The sequence below is a fragment of the Chionomys nivalis genome, chromosome 12 (genome assembly GCF_950005125.1).
Source record: "Chionomys nivalis chromosome 12, mChiNiv1.1, whole genome shotgun sequence".
In the NCBI taxonomy this organism is placed as follows: Eukaryota; Metazoa; Chordata; class Mammalia; order Rodentia; family Cricetidae; genus Chionomys; species Chionomys nivalis.
This window is the reverse complement of record NC_080097.1, coordinates 70,433,519-70,455,076: the sequence shown is the minus strand read 5'-3', so window position 1 is coordinate 70,455,076 and position 21,558 is coordinate 70,433,519. Positions and strand designations below refer to the sequence as shown.

Below are 21,558 nucleotides of genomic sequence, written 5' to 3'. Positions count from 1 at the left end.
AAGGGAAGCCCTATCTTGAAAAACCAATAATAAATATTCTAAGGTTATAAAAAACAAGAAAAGAACAGTGAGTAACAACTGTTTTTGCTTAAGTGAAATTTTTTTTTTTTTTTTTTGGTTTTTCGAGACAGGGTTTCTCTGTGGCTTTGGAGCCTGTCCTGGAACTAGCTCTTGTAGACCAGGCTGGTCTCGAACTCACAGAGATCCGCCTGCCTCTGCCTCCCGAGTGCTGGGATTAAAGGCGTGCGCCACCACCGCCCGGCTTAAGTGAATTTTTTAAAATTTAGCAATACCTCCTTGTTTTTCGTTGCTGGTGATTGAGCCCAGAGCCGATTCCATGTTGGGTCAGTGCTCTTAGGCAGGCGGATCTCTGTGAGTTCGAGCCCAGCCTGGTCTACAAGAGCTAGTTCCAGAACAGGCTCCAAAGCTACAGAGAAACCCTGTCTCGAAAAACCAAAAAAAAATAAAAATAAAAATAAAAAAAAATTAAAAAAAGAAAAAAAGAAAAAGGAATGGTAGTAATGGATTTTAAAACATTGAAGAAAATATTCTATGACTGTAGGAAACAGACAAGAAATAGTGAGTGTGAAGGGAAGCTGTCTGTATCCTTCAGTGTGCATTTGATTCAGGAAAGTTGTTAGTGGATGCTCAGATGCGTTTGATGGAAAGCCGCTGAGCAGCAGCCTGTTTGCGTTATTGAAGCTTCATCTTTCACTTTACTTAATTGCAGAGGACAGGTGTTTTACAGTGCTGGGACCTGACAGGTCAGATCCAGCACTACGGCAAGCAGACAGACTTCACCTTGATAATAGTCTTGCCCCTCCGGAAATTTTAACCTAAGTTTGATCACGAGGAAATAGTCAGACACACAGAAAGGAGCATTTCACACAATAGCTCACTGGAGTCTCCAGAGAATCAGTGTTGTAGTCACAACAGGGGATTGTGAGGGAAATTGAAGGGATACACCAAGGTCAATACATGGTAATTGGATTCTAATCAAGAAAATTTAGCTGCAGAGAGCGTTGAGGGGAATTAGAACGTGTGGAGTGGGTGCTGGAGTGGGCGCGCAGTAAATGGGGTGCCCGCTGCAGTTCTCGGTGCAGCGGTCTGAGGGTGGGGAGGAGATGTATCTGCAACTTTGGAGGACTCTAAAATGTTTGAAATGAAACAAATATGGCAAAAACATTAAAAATAGATAACTGAAAGATATAAGTGAAGAGTATTAAGTACTTGTTTTTGTAAGCTTTTTAGAAGGATCACGATATTTTTCAAATAAATTAGTGATGATGGGAGGACATGGGGATTGAAGACAATCAGATCTTTGCTGTAAGGTCAATTAAGGATTGCAAAGAAGTGGACATAGGGCTTGATCACAGGGCTATACTGTAGGATTTGTACTGGTAGGGATGACCTGTGGTAGGTTTGTGTTTGGGTTCTTACATATATTTTTATGTATTATACCTAAAGCATAGAATTCTTGAAATTGAGGGTGTGAAGAGAAATATTAGTAATGACAAGGTTCAGGCTATAACAGCCAGTGTTGGTTGTTGTGGTAGGGCAAAGGGCAAGATAATAGGAGAAAAGATAAAAACAGAAGGGAGCAAGAATGCCGTTATATACCAGTATGACAGGAGTAATGGGGGAGGGAGGGAGGGAGGAGCATGAATAAGTGCCTGGAGACTTTTCTAGGAGAGGTTTTTATTAGCTCTAGAAAATTAGAAGTTTTACAGGAAGGAGTATCATCATAATTTTTGTATGACTATAAGCTTACGTTGAGTAAAAGCTAAAACAGCTGTTCTTAATAGTGAATGAGAGACTCATACAGAGAAAGGTGTGTGTGTGTGTGTGTGTATGTATTACTAGAGGATTTAATGTGGGATGAAACAGAGTAAAACTGCCGGGCGGTGGTGGCGCACGCCTTTAATCCCAGCACTCGAGAGGCAGAGGCAGGCGGATCTCTGTGAGTTCAAGACCGTGAGTTCAAGACCAGCCTGGTCTACAGAGCTAGTTCCAGGACAGGCTCCAAAACCACAGAGAAACCCAGTCTCGAAAAACCAAAAAAAAAAGAAAAGAAAAGAAATAGAGTAAAACTGGGGAGCAGTACTTCAGTATTTAGGTTTACTTTTGGGAAAAAGTGGATTTACCTTTGTATGTGTAGATATATTTCTTGTTGGGATCAGGGTCTCACTGTTTCCCTGGATGTCCTTGAACTCTTTATGTAGACCAGGCTGGTCTGAAGCTTGGAAATCCATCTGCTGATTTTTAACCCCCCAGGCTTTTCAAATATCTCCTGAGAAAGGTAACGTTCTACAGAGCAGTTCTGAGGTTGAAGCATTGTATGAAAAGGGGTGCACCTGCTCGTCTTCAGTTCCAGAAAGAACTGTTTTTCTGTTGCAGTGTTCCCAGGATCCCGTGGGCCTTCTCCATGACTGAAGTGTGTGGCATGATTCTGTGCTACATTTGGATCCTGGTTCTTCTTCTTCACAAGCACAGGTATTCCCAATTTCTAAGGACTGAAAACTTCTGACTCTCATTTCGGGTTGTCAAGCCTGGTTCTTCCCTCTGCATTGCCCTGGAATATTTCCCTCTGCTCAGTGTGACATAGCTTTTTACAAAAGAAAATTGGGGCTATGGTTAAGGAAAGTTCTAAGACCAATATATTATTTAATACTATTGTGAATGTATTTTATAGGGAAAGGATAGTCAGCCTTGGGCCAGTCCTTGCTAGTCTAGCCTTCTACTCCTCTTACCTTCTGTTCCTCCTCTTTCTTCTCTTCCTCTCAACTTTCTCCTTTTTGCTTCTTCAAAAACAAACTAGAAATATCTCTTCTTTAGAGAGATAGAAAAGCTTCCAAGGGCAGTGTTAGGTTAGGTGTTTGATTGGAGGAGGGAAGCCCATGAAGCAGCTGTTTGCCTGTTCTGCACATCTGAGGTGGTGAGGTTGCTCAGTGGGGAGAGTGCTTCTTGGTGCTTTCACCACAAAATGCAAAGGGAAGACTTTTTTCTTTTTTTAATCACAAATAAAAACAGCAGTCGAGTGGTGATGGCGCATGCCTTTAATCCCAGTACTCGGGAGGCAGAGGCAGGTGGATCTCTGAGTTCAAAGCCAGCCTGCTCTACAAGAGTGAGTTCCAGGCAGCGAGAGCTGTTACACAGAGAAACTTTAAAAAACCAAAAAGTAAGTAAGTAAGTAAATACTGCAGAGAAGGCACAGAAGTAGGAAGACCTTTTTTCCACTTCATTAATGAGTCTTGCTTGATGTCAAAAAAGATAGGAAAGAAAATCAGGCTTAGTGATGAAGAAAATTATTATAAAACTCTGTGCTTAAGCCACTGTCCATTGATTTTAGAAGCCTGGAGAGGAATGACTGGGAGTTGTCTTGCAATTGGGGCCCTCTCCTCACCAGGAAGTTCTGTGGTTACCACATACATCCTGAGCTTAGTTATTTTAGTTTTTTGAAGGCGAAAACAGAGGTTGAGGACTGCTATTTTTGTCACATTTTGAGGCCATTTTACCACATTTCTCATTCTGTCTTGTGTGTACTCCTATTTTAAGATGAAATGGTTTAAAAGCATGTATATCACTGCTTTGTGGTTAACTTTGGCTCACAAGACCCTGTGGATTCGAATATATCCACTCTTGAAAATAAGAACAAATTTAGCCTTAGAAGAAACTTTGGTAGACACCGTGAAGCTTAGTAGTGACCAGGTAAATCCACACAGTGGTGTTTACTTAAAGTGAACAAATCCTGGAGGCAGTGTTTACTTAGATACTTCTCAGATGTCCTCATCGTATGGCATTGATGGGATCCTCAGAAAGGTTGTTGAAGGGGGATTTCCCAAGCTCTATCTAGATGTACACACTAAAGATTAAAACATTCCTTGCTTTGTGTTCAGGGCTGCTTTTGAGAAGAAGTCCCCCAAATACTTAGTATGTTTAGATTTAGGGCATTTACAGAAATAATGGTACAAATGATATCACAGTTTATGATTACTCAAATTATGCTTATTCAGAGTTTCTGAGGTATACTTTAGAAAACTTAGTATTACTTTCATATCTTAAGTTTAAGTTAGGGACAGCTTAGAATAACTTCATATAGCCACTCTTATCAACCATTTTAGTGCTGTTAATGAGCAGAAGTAGATTCTCCTGTAAACAACTTAAGGGGTGGGCCAGGTGAATCTGGTAAAAAGCACTTGCTGTTCACAGCACTGGAGTTCAATTCCCAGTGCCCACACTGAATGGCTCCCAGCTGCCAGTAACTCCAGTTCCAGGGAATCCTACACACATTTGGCCTCCAAGGACACCTCCACATCCCTGCACACACAGGCACATACACATACCTACACATAATTAAAAAGTAATAAAAATAAACCTTAATAAACCTTTTTTGAGTAGTACTAATCCCAAGGCCCCCAGTATTACTTCTGTCTCTTCACTATTGATTCCAATCCCAGCCCTGGCCCCACGCAAACACTGACCCATTTGTCTCTATGGTTTTCCTTTCAATAGAGAACTCCTAAGAGGGGGTAAGACTTCTGTCCTTCATAAAGACTGGTGGTTTCCCCTTGCTTTCTCTCTAGGAGAGTTTGGAGTATTCTCTGATTTCTGCTCTGATCACTCTGTTCACAGGTCAATCCTTCTGCGAAGGCTCTGTAGTCTGATGGGCACTGTATTTTTGCTTCGCTGCTTTACCATGTTTGTGACCTCGCTCTCCGTGCCAGGACAGCACCTGCAGTGCACTGGAAAGGTAGCCTGCTACCTTCTATATGTTCTTTATCATTCTTTTGGATTAATGACACAATTATGCAGGAGGACAAAGACTGTGCTTTTCATGTTAAAATGTGCTTTAATGTATTTGCAGTATCAGTAGTAAACTTGACAGAAATGGCTGGGTTAAGTGACCTTCAGCTAGACTTGTCTCCCTGTGATTCCTTCATGGATAGTAGTTCCATGTTATGGGGCTATGGGAAAAAATATTTTGGCTCTATTTTTCTGCTACATTTTCCCTTCCTCACTATACTCAGCATCTTATTTACAATTTTTTTAGTATGCATTAATTATGTACCATAATGGGTTTCATTATCACACTGTCATACATCTTCACGATGCATTTGGATCACATCCACCCTTGATACACTTTAGATATTCATATGGTGTGCTCTGGTCCCTTATTGCTTCCATTGCTCCTTTTCTCAGTTTTAAGATTTATTTATTATGTATAGTGTTCTGCCTGCATGTATACCTACCTGCGTGCCACTAGAGGGCACCAGATCTCATTACAGGAGGTTGTAAGCCACCATGTGGATGCTGGGAATTGAACTTAAGACCCCTGGAAGAGCAGCCACTGAGCCATCCCTCCAGCCCCCATCACTCCTTTTCTTTAAACAGTTTAAGCATTTTCCAGTTGAAACTAACCTGGTACTCTGTAAACTGTCTAGGATATATGAAATATTGATATTTTTTTCTCTTTGGTTTTGGTGTGTGCTTTATAATTTCCTGTTTTATTACATTGTTGATGTATCCTTTTCTGGTTAAATAGAGGACAAATTATGCTGATAGGGAACAAAAAAAGGTTTATAGCTGGGCAGTGGTGGCACACGTCTTTAATCCCAGAACTTGGGAGGCAGAGACAGGCTGATCTTTGTGAATTTGAGATCAGCCTGATCTACAAAGTGAATTTCAGGACAGCTAGGGCTGTTAGACAGTGAAACCCTGTCTTGAAGAACCAGAAATAAAATAAAATAAGAATAAAAATAGAAAAATGAATTTAAGCTCAGTGACAGGGTGAGGTGAGTGTACAATGTCCACAGGGTCCTGAGGTTCGGTCCCTTTTCCCATCATCACCCACCCACCCCCACATACACTCTTAGTTAATTTTTAAAAATCAATAAAATAATTTTAAGTGTTGAGGATCTCAGGCGTAGTTACACATACCTTTAATCTCAGCACTTGGGAGGCAGAGGTTGGCGGATCTCTGTTCAAGCTGAGATCCAGGACTGTGGGACTCAGGGTTATATAGAAAGATCCGTTTAAAAGGAACAAGACCAAAACTTGATGGTATCATATGTCCTTGGTACACAAAATTGTGACTGGTTAGATTTAGGCAAAAAAAATTAATAGTCTACTTTTCAGACAGGGGACTTAATGGGCATTAACACCTTTGTTATTTCAATGTTTGTAAAACAAAATTAGGTGCCATTGCCTACACTGCAGTAGTAGAAATAGCTGGCAGGCAATTAGGGAAGGAAGATTAAGCACCCAAAGGAGATAAGAGCTAAAAATACTGCCCTTAATGTGAAGGGCAGCAGAGTTCTCCAGGCATTAGACATGTGAGGCTGAGCACTGAGAAGGACCAAAAGCAAATATTAAGGTTACAAACTGTTGGGGAGTTTTGTGTTTTTCAATATAGAAAAAACATTTCTTTTCTCTGTTTTTTTTTCCTTTTCCTTTTTTTTGGGGGGGGGGGACAAGGTTCTCTGTGTAGCCCTGACTGTCCTGGAACTCGCTCTATAGACCAGGCTACCCTCGAATTCACAGATCTGCCGGCTCCTCCTCTGGAGTACAGGGATTAAGGGCATGTGCCACCACCACCTGACAGAAAAACATCTTTTTATTACAAAGTTGTACGTGTTTCTTTTTTTTCTTTTTTTCTTTCTTTTTTTTTTTTTTTTTTTTTGGTTTTTCGAGACAGGGTTTCTCCGTGGCTTTTGGTTCCTGTCCTGGAACTAGCTCTTGTAGACCAGGCTGGTCTCGAACTCACAGAGATCCACCTGCCTCTGCCTCCCAAGTGCTGAGATTAAAGACATGCGCCACCACCGCCCGGCTTTTTGTTTTTGTTTTAAAGATTTATTTATTTATTGTGCATACCATGTTCGGTCTACATTTTGCCTGCACACCAGAAGAGGGCATTGGATCTCATCATAGATGGCTGTGAGCCACCATGTGGGTTCTGGGAATTGAACTCAGGACATCTGGAAGTACAGTCAGTGCTCTTAACCTCTGAGCCATCTGTTTAGCCCTGTACGTGTTTCTTGTAAGAAATCAAATTATATATAAATGTATCTTAAAAAAGCAAAAGCTCACATAGAACCCTTTTTGTCCCAACCTATAAGTAAAACTGTTAATAGTTGTGCCTACTCGCACAGATCTGGCTTGGAGGTTCTTCTTTCTTTTCTCGCTATGCAACTCTGGCTAGCCCAGAACTCAGGCTGGCCTGGATCTCGCAGAGATTCTCCTGTCTCTGCCTCACAGCTGCTAGGATTAGAAGTGTTGGGTACCTCCAGCAGTACAAGTCATTTTTATGTAGAGTTTGTATTTTCTCCAATAAGTTGACATTGATGGACATCCTTCAACTGAAGGATGAATTTCAAAGGTGGATCTGTAATTTAGGGTTGTTACTGCTATATTCTTTATCTTGTATGTCTGGATAAGGCCTGAGTTTAGTGTCAGGTTCTTTTCTTGATCAGTCTCCACCTTATATACTGAGGCATTTCAGCATGCATGTGGAGCCACCAGTTCAGCTAACATGCCAGCCGCTCTGGGGAATTCTTGTCTCTTCCTCTTCATACTGGGATTACCAGTGGGCCATTGTATCCAACTAGCCTTTTAGGTTTTGTCTTGGCATGGGTTCTAGGGATCTGAACTCAAGGCACATTTGCATAGAAGCACTTTACCCATCTCCCCAGTCTCCTTAGTTACTTTTTTTGTAAAGAGCACATAGTAACTTTGTAACCTTATTTTTAAAATTGATATTTATTGAGCTCTACATTTTTCTCTGCTCCCCTCCCTGACTCTCCCCTCCCCATTTCAACCCTCCCCCAAGGTCCCCATTGCTCCCAATTTACTCAGGAGATCTTGTCTTTTTCTACTTTCTTCTACTTTGCATCTGGATTAGATCTATGTAAGTCTCTCTTCGTGTCCTCATTGTTGTCTAAGTTCTCTGGGATTGTGGTTTGTAGGCTGGCTTTCTTTGCTTTGTGTTTAAAAAGCACCTATGAGTGAGTACGTGTGATAATTGTCTTTTTGTGTCTGGGTTACCTCACTCAAAATAATGTTTCCTAGCTCCATCCACTTTCCTCCAAAATTCAAGATGTCCTTTTTGTCTGCTGTGTATTACTCCATTGTGTAAATGTATCACATTTTCTTATCCATTCTTCGGTCGAGGGGCATTTAGGTTGTTTCCAGGTTCTGGCTATGACAAACAATGCTGCTATGAACATAGTTGAGCACATGTCCTTGTGGCACGATTGAGCATCCTTCGGATATATGCACAAAAGTGGTATTACTGGGTCTTGAGGAAGGTTGTTTCCTAATTTTCTGAGAAATCGCCACACTGACATCCAAAGGGGTTGTTCCAGCTTGCATTCCTACCAGCAATGCAGAAGTGTTCCCTTTTCCCCACAACCTCTCCAGCATAAGTTGTCATCAGTGTTTTTGATCTTGGCCATTCTTACAGGTGTAAGATAGAATCTCAGAGTTGTTTTGATTTGCATTTCTCTGATGACTAAGGATGTCGAACATTTCCTTAAATGTCTTTCAGCCATTTTAGATTCCTCTGTTGAGAGTTTTCTGTTTAGGTCTTTACTCCATTTTTTTTTTATTGATTATGTGATCTTTTTGTGTCCAATATCTTGAGTTCTTTGAATATTTTGGAGATCAGACCTCTGTCTGATCTGGGTCTTCTATTCAGTTCCTTCTGTCTGTTCTTATGCCAATACCAGGCTGTTTTCAGTACTGTGGTAGAGTTTGAAGTCAGTGATTGTGATGCCTCCAGTAGTTCTTTTATTGTATAGGATTATTTTGGTTATCCTGGGTTTTTTGCTTTTCCATATGAAGTTGAGGACCATTCTTTTGAGGTCTTTGAAGAATTTTGCTGGATTTTTGCTGGGCATTGCATTGAATCTGTAGATTGCCTTTGGTAACTTTGTACTTTTTAAGTATCCTTTCTGAAGCAGTGCAATGAACATTATCCATGCTTGCTTTTGGTTTCCAGATATCACTCAAAAATACCCATCAAAAATATTTTAAATTTTGGGGGTGTTGCTGGGTGATGATGGTGCATGCCTTTAATCCTAGCACTCAGGAGGCAGAGGCAGGTGGATATCTGAGTTAGAGGCCAGCCTGATCTACAGAGGGAGTTCCAGGACAGGCTACAAAGCTACAGAGAAACTTTGTCTCAAAAAATCAAAAGGAAAAAAATATTAAAGAGAGTGCGTGTGTGCACATATGCAAGTGCAGGCGTACACATGCCTCAGCATGAGTGTGTGGTTCAGAGGTGAGACCCAGAAATTGAACTCCAGTCATTGGGCCTGCCCAGGAGTGCCTCTACGCATTGAACCTTCTTGCTAGACCCACTCAGGCCTTTACTTATCAGAGCAAAACTGCGCTGAAACAGTCATCAGTAACTGGACGTGGCAGTTCATACCTATAATCCCAGCACCCAGAAGGCTGTGTGTGGCAAATTTGAGAACAGCTGAACCACGTAGTGCACTGATTTTCAACCTGTAGCTCATAACCTGTTTGACCCTTTTGCAGGTTGAACAACCCTTTTATAGGGCTCACATATCAGATATCCTGCATATCAATTATTTACATTATAGTTTTATAACTAGCAAAATTACAGTTATGAGGTAGCAATGAAAATAATTTTATGGTTGGGGTCACCTCAACATGAGGAACTGTTAAAAAGTCACATCACTAGGAAGGTTGAGAACCGCTGCCATAGTGAATCCCACAAAGACCAGAGGTGTTGAATTTCTTGGAGCTGCAGTTGGGAGCCATCATTCATGGGTGCTGGGAAGTGATTAGGGTCCTTTGAATGAACAGTACATATTCTTAATCACAGAGCCCACTCCCCAGGTCCCAGCAGACTAAAATGAGTCACCTATCCCAGTGTGCCAATTAAGGGGATTAGTGATAGAATACAGAGAGATTCGGTCATTGTGGCCACTTGGGAAAGAGGAACAGATAGAGGAGTCCAGTGACCTCTAAAATCAGTACTGATAAGAACTTTAAGTTGGAGTAAGAGTAAGAAGTACATGTAATAAGGCCTCCGTGGTCTAAGTGTGGTCTGGTTGGTACCTCAGTTCTTGTTACTGCCTGAAGGAAAAAGCCAGTTCCCTTGAGGTGACTAGTCTTGCTTGAGGGTGATCTCATGTTGGGGTGACCTGTCAGTGAGGCTCCAATGGACTGCAAATTTAGGGCAGTAGGTCCAGAAGGGATACTGAGACAGCTAACAGTAAGCATCTCAGTTCTTATCCTTAGCTTTCTTTGTACCATCATTTTAGCTTTGAAGGGAGAGAAAATAAACTGAGTAGAAGCCATGTCTAACGTGCCTCTGAGCAGAGTTAAGCTTGCGACTCATCCACAGGAAATGAGGCAGATGCTCCGATTCCGAGCTTTTATCCTGCTTTGAGCCTCCTTGTGCAGCTGAGGAGTCCTTGACCTTCAGCGAGAAGATCCTCTGGCTGTTTTAGAGCAACTGCAGGGTTCCGAGTTGTGTGATGTAAGTGTCACAGCAGTTGTGAGCAGTCTCCGGAAGTGTTGACAGTACTGCATTTGACTGGAGGTGGAGGCTGGGTTTTCATTCCTACAGCATGCCACTTTGTCCACTTTTCGTTTATATAAGAACCTAATCTCCTGAAATTATACCATATGTGGTCTGACGTGAAGGCCAAAACATTTTCCCCCGAAAGTATACTAATTGATTAGGAACAAACTGTAATGAAGTTGTGTGCTTTCCCTCTGAAAGTTTGACAGTTCTTAGTCTCAGTAGATTTCTAGAAGAAAAGGCATACAAATTTGATAATACCTCCAGAGCCATGTACAAAGTAGGGGACTCTGCCAGAGTGTTGAAGTTTGTTTTTCGTTACACAAAGGATTAAGGGACAGGGGGCTTCTGGAGGTGTGGGGGTGGTGATACAAACTTTGGCAAGTTCAGGAGAGGACCTCCTTGGCCATGAATGGCAACCTTATTATCAAGACAAGATTTTTCAGGTAGCAACACATGGACACCTGTGTCATCTCTGTCTGGGCTGGAGGATCCAGACCCTCAGTCTCTGCCTCCTGCTAAAGGCAGATCTGGAGATCTCAAAGAATACTGTTGTGTTTGCATCTTTTGCTTAATTAGCTAATGTAGATAGATGCTTCTTTTTATACACAGAGGGATTTTTAAAGCCCGTACTGAGTACAGTTTTCTGAACAGCCAGATCCAAAGATACCAAAGGAATATATTTAAGGTGGAACATAACATAAGCTTGTTACACAGATAAGAGAGTTTCCTGTGCTTGAAGGGAACTATCAGGGGACAGCCACTGAAGAGAAGGCTGGATCTTTGTGCACGTAGCTGCATCTTGTGCTACAGGAAGAAATTAGATGTCACTCTCCACTGTGGACAGTCCTCTTTCTGTTTCTGGTGACTTTTCTTTATTATAGTTATGTATGGCTATTTCCATCCAAATCTGCCCTAAATGCTGCTAATTGCTTTGAAGCATAATGCAGCCTGCCTATTGACCTACATTATTTATAGCAGTCTCAAAAGTAGAGTGTTATGGGGATAATAACCAGAACCAAATCCCTTACAGTGAGATCCATAGGCATTTCATTTTTGATAAATTAATGGTTTAAAATCATGGAACCAAGACTGTTTTTGAAATTTAGCAGCACAAAGCTAATTTGCATATCTTGTCATCTAGACAGTTTTTCTGTGGCATGATTTCTAATGGGTCTTAATGGTCAGATATTAGTGGGTGAAAGCTGAAAGATCAGAGAAGCAGATCAGCCAGCCACTAGTCCTTACCTCTACAAATCCTCAGACCAAATGGGGTATCCTGTCTCTATAAGTCCTCGGGCTGAATGCTTTGAACTCCTGTCTCCTCCCACCTTATATTCCTCTCTCCACCCAACCATATCATTCCTGTCTCCACCTCCTTAGTACTGGGATTAAAGACATGTGCTCCCAAGTGTGCTGGGGTCAAAGGCTCTGTTTCTCTTTTAGACTCGTAGCCCAGGGTGGCTTTGAACTCAAGAGATCCACTCTGTCTCCTGAGTGCTGGAATTAAGGTGTGTGCCACTACTGCCTGGCCTCTATGGCTAACTAGTGTGGCTAGCTCCACACTCTTATCTTCAGGCAAACTTTATTTGTTAAAGCACAAACAAAATATTACCACATTTCTCTTTTTTGTAAATAAAAAAAATTATAAAAAATAAAATAAGGCTATAACTAATGTAAGAAAACTATATATAATAAGTACCCAACGATATATATACGGGCAATAAGTATATCAACAATGTCTAGTCTATTTGCATTTGACAAATTCAGAGAAAATACTCTGTTGTCTATCCTATTGAGTCAAATCTTGTACCTAATTCACTTTCCATTCTAACTTGCATTACCAACCCAAAGCTATCTTTTTATGTCTCTCAACCTTATACACTTTACATTTCCTTAGTGATTTCTTTTCTGAGTCTAGTAAACAAGGAGACTGTGGCTGTCGTGTGTTTAGTCCCTCAGAGACCCAAGAAGAAAACATTAGCCAAGTAAAGCAGGAAGTGCGAGCAAGCAACTTCCAAAAAATGTGAGAAATGACAGAAACAGCTGGCTGCCTGAACAGTTAGTTACCCAAGGTTCCTCTGTAATGTTGGGGCATCCATCTTTGGCCTATATAGGTCTAGAATATTTGACAGACTTTTCTATGAAGCATGATTTTTTTTTTGAAGGATTGTCCTACCTTGTCTTGGCAAAATTCGGCAGTCCTTTTTTTGTGTGTCCTGCTTTTCCAATTTAGACAGCATACTGTCAGTAGTCAAGGCAAGGACACTTTCTTGCCCAGTGGCTTACTTTTGCTACAAAGAAAGCAAACGCCCTATGGAGTTTCTTTGATGACCATCATCTTTTCTGAGGTACATTTGTGCTGCCAGGAGCAGACATTATGACTCGTGGTCATAAAAGAAGAACCTGTGTTATTAAAACTTCTTAAATGCCATATTCTGCAGATCTCTGAAGTGTTTGAAGATGACCTGTCTATCTAAAATATATGTTTGACCTTGAAAACATACCTAATATGACTACAAGTTCAGATGTAATAAGTGATTGACTACTACTGACCAATATTTGTTATTATCCTAAATAGTTGGTAATAATAACTTTCAAGGGCTAAAACTTTGCATTGCATTGTTTTTTTTTGTTTTTTGTTTTTTTTTTTTTGTTTGTTTTTTTTGTTTTTCAAGACAGGGTTTCTCTGTGGCTTTGGAGCCTGTCCTGGAACTAGCTCTGTAGACCAGGCTGGTCTCGAACTCACAGAGATCCGCCTGCCTCTGCCTCCCGAGTGCTGGGGATTACATTGTTAAATGAGTTGCATAGGTACAATACCTTGAACAATATTAGAATGTATGTACAGGGCCATCTTCTTTCCTTCCTGTAACTGTTTCTTTTTCGGAGACTTGTGACTCAGCCCTGCTGATAGCAAGATGTCTTCAGGACATGCAGAACTTGGGCATCCTGCCCCCAGCTTCAAAGCAGCAGCTGTTATACCAGATTGACAGACAATTCAAGATATCAGCCTAAATGAGGAAAATAGAACACATTCTTCTGTCACCCTCTTGATTTTACTTTTATGTACCCTACCGAGATCATTGCTTTCAGTAGTAGGGCAGAAGAATTTAAGAAACTGAACTGCCAAGTGATTGGAGCTTCTGTGGATTCTCACTTCTGTCATCTGGCATAGATTAATACACCCAAAAACAAGGAGGACTGGGACCTATGAACATTTCCTTTGGTATCAGATCCCGAGCACACCATTGCTCAAGATTATGGAGTCTTAAAGGCTGATGAAGGTATCTCTTTCAGGGGCCTCTTTATTATTGATGATAAAGGTTCCCTTCGACAGATCACTGTAAATGATCTTCCTGTTGGCTGCTCTGTAGATGAGATTCTGAGACTAGTCCAGGCCTTCCAGTTCACTGACAAACATGGTGAAGTGTGCCCAGCTGGCTGGAAACCTGGCGGTGATACCCTCGAGCCTGGTGTCCAAAAGAGCAAAGACTATTTCTCTAAGCAGAAGTGAATACTGGACCATTTTTCTGCCAGGCTGCACTGGGCAGCCAGAAGAAAATCTCTTGTACTCTATTCGTGCTTAAACACAAAACTTGATATGATCTAAGACTCCTTTTCCTACAGTGCTGGAGGGTTAGCCTTTCTTTCACTGTTGGGAATAGCACAGAGAAACCCTGTCTCGAAAAACCAAAAATAAAGATTTTAATATAGATTTAAGCATAGGCATTGTGGAATAAAAATAAGCAAATGAATTAAAATAAAATTTAGGGGTGTTCTTGTAACCTTGGCTGGCCTATGTCATTGAGAATATAGCCTGGGACTCTTGATTCTCCTGCCTCTGACTATGAAGTGTTGGGTCATGGACATGTCACATCATTCTTGACTTTAACCTCTCCACTTTCTACTTTTTGCTTTTGTTGTTGTCTTGGGATGTGCCCTCTATGCCCCTGGCTGTCCTGGAACTCAGTATGTAGACCAGCCCATGCTCAAGCCCCTTCAGCATATGTTGCATGCCCAGCTGGATGTTTTCACTCTCGAGGACTCTACTAGAAAGGAGCTCGAATTACTGTGATCTCACTTAATTAGCAGCATTTTCTGAGGCTGGGAAAGCTTTTGGTCACTCTGGACCCACTTTGAATTAATTGGGTTTGCCTTTGCCTGAATGAATCATTTCTCACGAATTCCCTTCCCGTAATGGATCTGGGGAATCTTGGAACCTCTCTAAGCATTTGAAGAACTAATTCAAAGATTTCTTTATAGATATATGGAAGTGTGTGGGAGAAACTACACCGGGCATTTGCCATTTGGAGCGGCTTTGGTATGACCCTGACTGGTGTCCACACTTGTGGAGATTACATGTTCAGTGGCCACACAGTTGTTCTAACCATGCTGAATTTTTTTGTCACGGAATGTAAGTATGTCTTCAATGCTTCTGTACATATCAGACAGCTGGTTGCAGAGGAGGAAATGGGGAGGATGTAAAGTCCTAGGAAGAATAGGCAGATGGGCTGGGGTTGGAACTTAGTTGGTGGAGTTCTGGTCTGTCATGCATGAAGCCCCAGGTTTGATCCTCAGCACCGCCTAAAAACGTGTGATGGCACATGCCTGTAGTCCCAGAAGTTCCAGTTCATCCTCGGCTACATGAGCAGTTCAGGGCAGCCTGAACCACATGAGACAGGGCTGGGGGCACTTAGCAGGTTGGGGAGCAACAGCTTGTAGCCTACCCTGAGAAGCATGTGACCAAGAAGCTTTGGAAGAAATGTGTTTTTAAATGACCCTTCTGTCCTTCTCCTAGATACACCAAGAAGCTGGAATTTCTTGCATACTCTATCCTGGGTTCTCAACCTCTTTGGAATCTTCTTCATCTTGGCTGCCCATGAACATTATTCCATTGATGTGTTTATTGCCTTTTATATCACGACAAGACTCTTTTTGTACTACCATACTCTGGCGAATACCAGAGCGTATCATCAGAGTAGGAGAGCAAGAATTTGGTTCCCTATGTTTTCTTTCTTTGAATGCAATGTTAATGGCACAGTACCTAATGAATATTGTTGGCCTTTTTCTAAACCGGCAATAATGAAAAGACTAATTGGATGAAACTGTATCTCTGTAATGAGTTTGTTGTTAAATATACAGTAGTTACGGAATGAAAATGAATAACTTTGCTTTGTCCCCAGGTTGTTCCTGGATTTGTTGCATTTTTGGCTTATATGTTGACAGATTTCCCATTCTGAGCAAGTCTGTGACTATAAAACTCAAGAAAGAGCAACCAAGACTCCTCACCTAGCTGTTTAAACAAAGAGCTCCAGGAGGGATTTCCTGCCCCTCCTTCATTGCAGGAAGACCCAGTGTATGGGTGATGTGCATGCTGAGTGTTTGTATACTGAACTCAGACACATCAGCTTGGGCTGGTTGGTGGATTTTTATTGATTTCCAGTAGGACTCAAGTCAAATATTTTTTGAAGCTCTTTCCCCCTAGCGGGTGAACCAGTCTCACTTCTTTCTTGAGCTAATCTGTGTCTGTCTGGAAAGTGATTGTCTTACTGGTAAACATGTTTTGCCCTTTGAAGCATTTTTAAGAAAAGTGTATTGAACACAGCAACTGGTGTGAAAGAAGAAGAGAATGCAAGGGGCCACGTGTGTGGTGGTGACATGCTGGTCAGGTGTCATTGGCCTTCCCACTAATGCAAATGTGGGGTCAGCATTTTCACCATAGGTGCAGTTCCTGTTTTGTTTTAAAGCTTCAGTGTGAACAATAGGAAGGACTCGTGAGGAAAACAGCCGCCTTCGTAATAGTAAAGTGGGATCATTTTAGTACTGTGTCTGGAGTAAATTTGTGTTACAGGGCAGATGACAGCCCAGCATATGCTTTTCTTAATGATGTGACTTAGTGAGACAAGTAAGAGGGTTTTACCAGATGTTAAAGTTCTTATGTCAGTAAATAAGTAAATGTGCATGCAAAGAAGTCTTTCTTCTAATGAAACAATTCTACAGGTTGTAGGCATAGTGTTAATGCTGTGGGGATTTTTGTTTTATTTTCCTGAAATATCTCATTTTTGACTGTTGAAAGTAAACAGTCTGAGGACATATTTGGACACTAAAAGCTTGTTGCTTTTTATCTTAAAAATAATTGTGTACATACATTCTTTCTATAGTTTTAATTTGGCAGTCAAGAACTAAAACGAATTAGCTCTGTTAGCATTAGAAAATTACCTTCAGTGATTAATTTTACCTCTGATACCATCTGTCACTTTAGCTTTGACCTTAACCTGGTTGTAGAGTTGGAAATTGACTTTGAACTTAAACAAGTGGAATACTAATTGTAGTTTTTACATTCCGTTTCAATACAAGGACTTTGAGGAGGTGCTGGCGTACTGAGGTCACAGTTAGACCGCAGCAGACATTTATTTCTTCTCTGTTTGGATGAAATATTATTGCAATTGGAGTCATAGTCCCACCGTCTCTGAAGCTACCTGGGTGAATCAGGCAGGAAAGGGATATTAGGCAGGCAGGTTTCAGTCCACGCTGGCAACCGCGCCCTGGGTCTGCTGGAGACAGCACTCATTTATGACTTGAAGTGATGTGAAGCGACTCAAGTCTGATTATGTTTTTAAATCTTATACTGCAGAATCTTACAGTATTTTAAATTGCTGATTCTGTTACAAGCCAGGATCAAAATGCCAATATCTCATGTAAAGAGATTATATAATCATGGGGTGAAGGTTTTCCATGCGTGTTTAAGTGGTTTGACTTGTGGTCAGAGGCCATTACTGCCACCCTCTTACCCCCATCCCCTGACATAGCATGTCAAACCCAACTTAGCTAGGGAAGCTAGTGTTGGCTTTCGGAGACTGTTCCAGAAACACGTGTCAACATGAATTTTAAAATGTTAACTATATTAATGGTAAATGTCTTAACATCAGGCTTCTCTCCTCATGGATTATTGTAGAACAAAATAGAAAGGTAAATGCAGGTAGCTTTGCTGCGCTATTGCATCCCGCAGTGTCCTTGTGAGTGGCCTCACGGTTACTCCCATTTGTTTGAGGAAAGGTAGGCTAGATAATAAGCTGTTAGCTATTATAAGACAGTGTTTACATGAGGTAATCATCTTCGGGTCTCAAAACTGAGGCAATTAGTTTTCAGTTTTTGTCGTTACACCTTTTCTCTTGTTGAAATCTTAAACTGTGGAGAAGATAGAGTTTATGTTTACATTCTGGGCAGGATGTGGCTGGGTGGAGAGGCTCCATCCATGCCTTTGAATCTTGTAGTTGATTCTGCAGTTGTACGAGCATTTCATCGTTGACACCTTAGTACAGAAGGAAGGAAAGCTTTTGAGTTTGGGGATTCAAACTAGGGCTTCTGTAAGAAGACCTTGATGGATTGCCTATGTTCTAGAAACACTGTTGTTGCCCTCCCTGTGGTGCTACACCTAGGGCTGTGTGTGCCCGGCAAGGGCTCAGCCATTGATCTACATCCTCAGCTCTGTTTTACGGGGCAAGGCAGGGCATCTTATTGAATGGGAGCTGGTATGAAAGGAATGAGGCAGAAACCTTTTTTGTCTGGGTTGCACTTCCCAATAGGCTGTCCTCCAGTCCTGTCTGACCAGACTTGTTATGGCAAAAGTACTTTTAATCATGCTAGTTCTAAATGTTAATGATCTTCCAAATCGAAAACAATAGGCTACGTCTTAGAATCAGTCAATTTAACAAACTAGAATAACCACTGCCAGGAGCTTACCATTGGCACTGTGAGTGGCGGCCCTCCTGCCTGCCTGTTAGGACCGAGAGCTGGCAGAGATGAGAGGAGCACATCCTCTTACAGCAGAGAGGAAGCAGCCTGTTTTAGTTCTCTCCCCCACCCCCCTTTTTTTTTAATTTTTTAAGTTATTTTTTGTTTTTGAGGCAGGGTTTCTCTGTATTGCCTGGGCTGTCCTGGAATTCAGTCTGTAGATTAGGGTAGCCTCGAACTCAGGGATCCACCTGTCTTTACCCCCGTGCTGGGATTAAGTTCAGATTCATGACAAAAATCGGCTTTGATCATATTTAGCAAAAAGCAGTTTTATCACTCAAAGATTCTAGCGCTAAAATCCTTAAGAATGTTTATGGTGTTCTTGACTTAAATTCCCTGATTTAATACACTTAATTATTTGATAGTCTTTTGTAGAAAGCACCTGTCAGCCCTTTAGGTTCTCAGCCCTTGGAGACAAGGGCACTCCTTAGAATAGTTTATTTGCTTTTCTTCATCCAGTGTGAAAGCCGCCAAAGCATGTCAGTTTAATGACAACTTTACACGGTTTAGACAGTTGCTGTTTATTCAGAGCTGAGCTTGGCCTCGGTCGTCCCCACCCTGTACCTCTGCGGCTGGGGATTGGTGAATCCCATTAGCGCTCAGAGAGCTTCAGCCGGAAGATTCTGTTTGTCTCTTCTCACAGAGCGTAAATGGCTGAAAGTGTAGAAGGGCTTGTTGGGTCACCTGTCAGTTCACATACCTAATGTCAATCAAGTCCGGCACAAATGCCTGTGAACTCTAAGCTGTTTCCCCAGCTACACTAGGTTGTTCTGAGGATACGTTCTACTGTGTGTTAATCAAAGGCCTCCAGTGTGTGTTTCCTGTCTCGGCAGAAGGAAGCTTTGTGCTTCGACAGGAGAAGGAATATTATGAAGTTGCTTGTTTTCTTCATTGTTATTTCACATCTCTTTTAATCTGAGCTACTGGATTTTCTGAAAAACTAAACAGCCTGTTGTTATTAACATCTTTTAAATGTTTAGTTTTAATAATTTTTCATTGAAGAATTCGTGAATTGTTAGGATAACGAAAGTTTCTGCTATGGAACAAAGGAGGTGAACCTAACTCAGTAAAGAAGCAGTTTGCGTGGACTAAGCTGGGCATGTCTCCCTTCCCACAGAAAAACTAGTGTTACTTGAAGATATGAAAGTTCCTGTGGTAGCCATACCTTGAAGCACAGTGTTGTATATAAGTAAATACCTGATTCTAAATTAAATCCAGATTTAACTAATATATTATTTTATATCTTTGTTGTATTAAAATGTTTTAAAACACTAAAAATAAAACGTTTGAAAGTTGACTTGCAGCTTCTTATTTAGATATCCTGCATTGTTAATATAGTGTGTCTTTGTTGTTTCAGACAGAATCTTGCTATGTAGTGTGCTCTGGTCTGCAGCTTCTGTGCACTTCCTGGCTTTCCTTGCCGTTCGCCTGCATCAGCCCCCTAAGTGCTAGCTAGCACTGTCAGGTGCCATGGAATCTTAATCGTCATCCTCCCCCACCCCTGTGTTTCAGCGCTGCAGCTTGAAAAGAAAAGAAATTTAACGTACACTTCGCAGTACACATGTGGAGGTCAGAAGACAACTTGGAGGAGCTGATCACTGTTGGGCCTCGGGGTTGTCAGGTTTGGTGGCCTGTGCATTTACCTACTGAGTCTTCTCACTGGCCGAATAACACCTTTAAAACTGTAGGATGTCGTGCGTGGCATTTATCTCAGGGAATAATTTGCCTGTTACAAGATAAGGAGTCGAGAGTTGGGGACATCGCTTACTGGTAGAAGTTAGGTGGGCAAAATAGGGTCTTTGTTCCAGCTGGAAGATGGCAAAAAAGCAGCACGCATCTTGTTTGTTTGTTTGTTTGTTTTGTTTTGTTTTTTTGAGATAGGGTTTCTCTGTAGCTTTGGAGCCTGTCCTGGAACTAGCTCTTGTAGACCTGGCTGACCTCGAACTCACAGAGATCCGCCTGCCTCTGCCTCCCAAGTACTGGGATTAAAGGCGTGTGCCACCACTGCCTGGCTGCATCTTGTTTTTAATTGGGAAAGCAAAAAGGAACTCTGCAGAGAAGAAAGGACTCCAAGGGAAGAGTACCTGTTTATTAGTGTGTGTGTTCATTTCCTGTTGCCCTGTGCTGTGTGGAGGCTGGTGGATGACTCGTGGAATCGGTTCTCTCCTACATTTACTCTGACAAGGGTTACAGGGATAAAACTCAGGCCCTCCCTCAGGCTTTTGTGACTAGTGCTTTTACCCACTGAGCCATACTGAGACTTCTCAGTAAAAAGGGCTTGATAGAGGGGAAGAAAATATTTGGGAATCACTGAGGCAGCAGACGAGCTGTCCCTATCTACTGGTAGTTTGGAAGCAAGTATGCGCTCACTTAGGAAGTTCAGGTTCAGTGAGTATGCAGAACTTAAATCCTCAAAGGACGAGTCAAAGACTTCAGCAAAGGTTTAGAGCAAGGGCTCTAAGCCTGTGGCCAAGACACCTTTGGGAGTCGATCAGCCCTTTCACGGGGGTCACATATCAGGTACCTGCATATCAGACATTTGTCTTATGATTTATAGCTGTAGCAAAATTACAGTTATGAAGTAGCAACGAAAATAAATTTATGGTACGGGTTCACCACAACACGAGAAACAGTGTTAAAGGGTTACAGCATTAGGAAGGTTGAGAACCACTGTTACTGAGGGTGGAAGACAAAAGAATCAAGGCAAACAAGGTGAGTGGGCGGGTAAAGGCCCTTGCCAGCCTGATGACCTGAGTTCTGCCTGGAGGATCCACAAGGTAGAAAGAGAGAATCGAGACCTACAGGTTGTCCTCTGCCCTCCACAAGGGTACCTTGGCATTTATGCTCCTCCCCTGACACACACAGTGTTATCTTTAAAGAGTTGCTCAAAGTCAGGTTTACTTGTATATGACAGGGAACTGTTATAGTTTGTGTCTGATTACCACTGCTGATAGCAAAACTGTAGGCACAGCTCTAAGGAGTTCTGTAAACAGCCTTGGATAAGGACAGGGGTGTAAGTCAAAAGGAGAGAGGTAAAGGCCCCAAGTTTAACCCCTAGCATCCACAAAAGAGAAATAAGATGGTAGAAGTACACAGGAGATCCAATGAGGAAAGGAAGGCTCTAGATGCCCCACTATTTGGTAGTTCAAGAAACTGGGACTGCACAGCTTATAGGAAGCCTTTGACCCAGTAAGGAGGGTCAAGGCACCAAA

General features: G+C 41.8%; 1 protein-coding gene and 1 pseudogene across 2 annotated transcripts in view; both read left to right on the top strand.

Moving 5' to 3' along the window:
* The window catches only part of Samd8 (sterile alpha motif domain containing 8), a 51,333-nt gene extending 31,705 nt beyond the window's left edge, over nucleotides 1-19,628 (top strand). For both annotated transcript variants that reach the window (XM_057786228.1, XM_057786229.1), the window contains exons 3-6: nucleotides 2,398-2,493; nucleotides 4,633-4,750; nucleotides 14,816-14,966; nucleotides 15,351-19,628. In XM_057786228.1, the coding sequence (XP_057642211.1) occupies nucleotides 2,398-2,493; nucleotides 4,633-4,750; nucleotides 14,816-14,966; nucleotides 15,351-15,655 (670 nt within the window). In that variant the 3' untranslated portion in view covers nucleotides 15,656-19,628. The remainder of the gene's footprint in view (nucleotides 1-2,397; nucleotides 2,494-4,632; nucleotides 4,751-14,815; nucleotides 14,967-15,350) is intronic.
* On the top strand, nucleotides 13,471-14,066 carry LOC130884917 (peroxiredoxin-1-like; annotated as a pseudogene).
* Nucleotides 19,629-21,558: the final 1,930 nt, after the last annotated feature.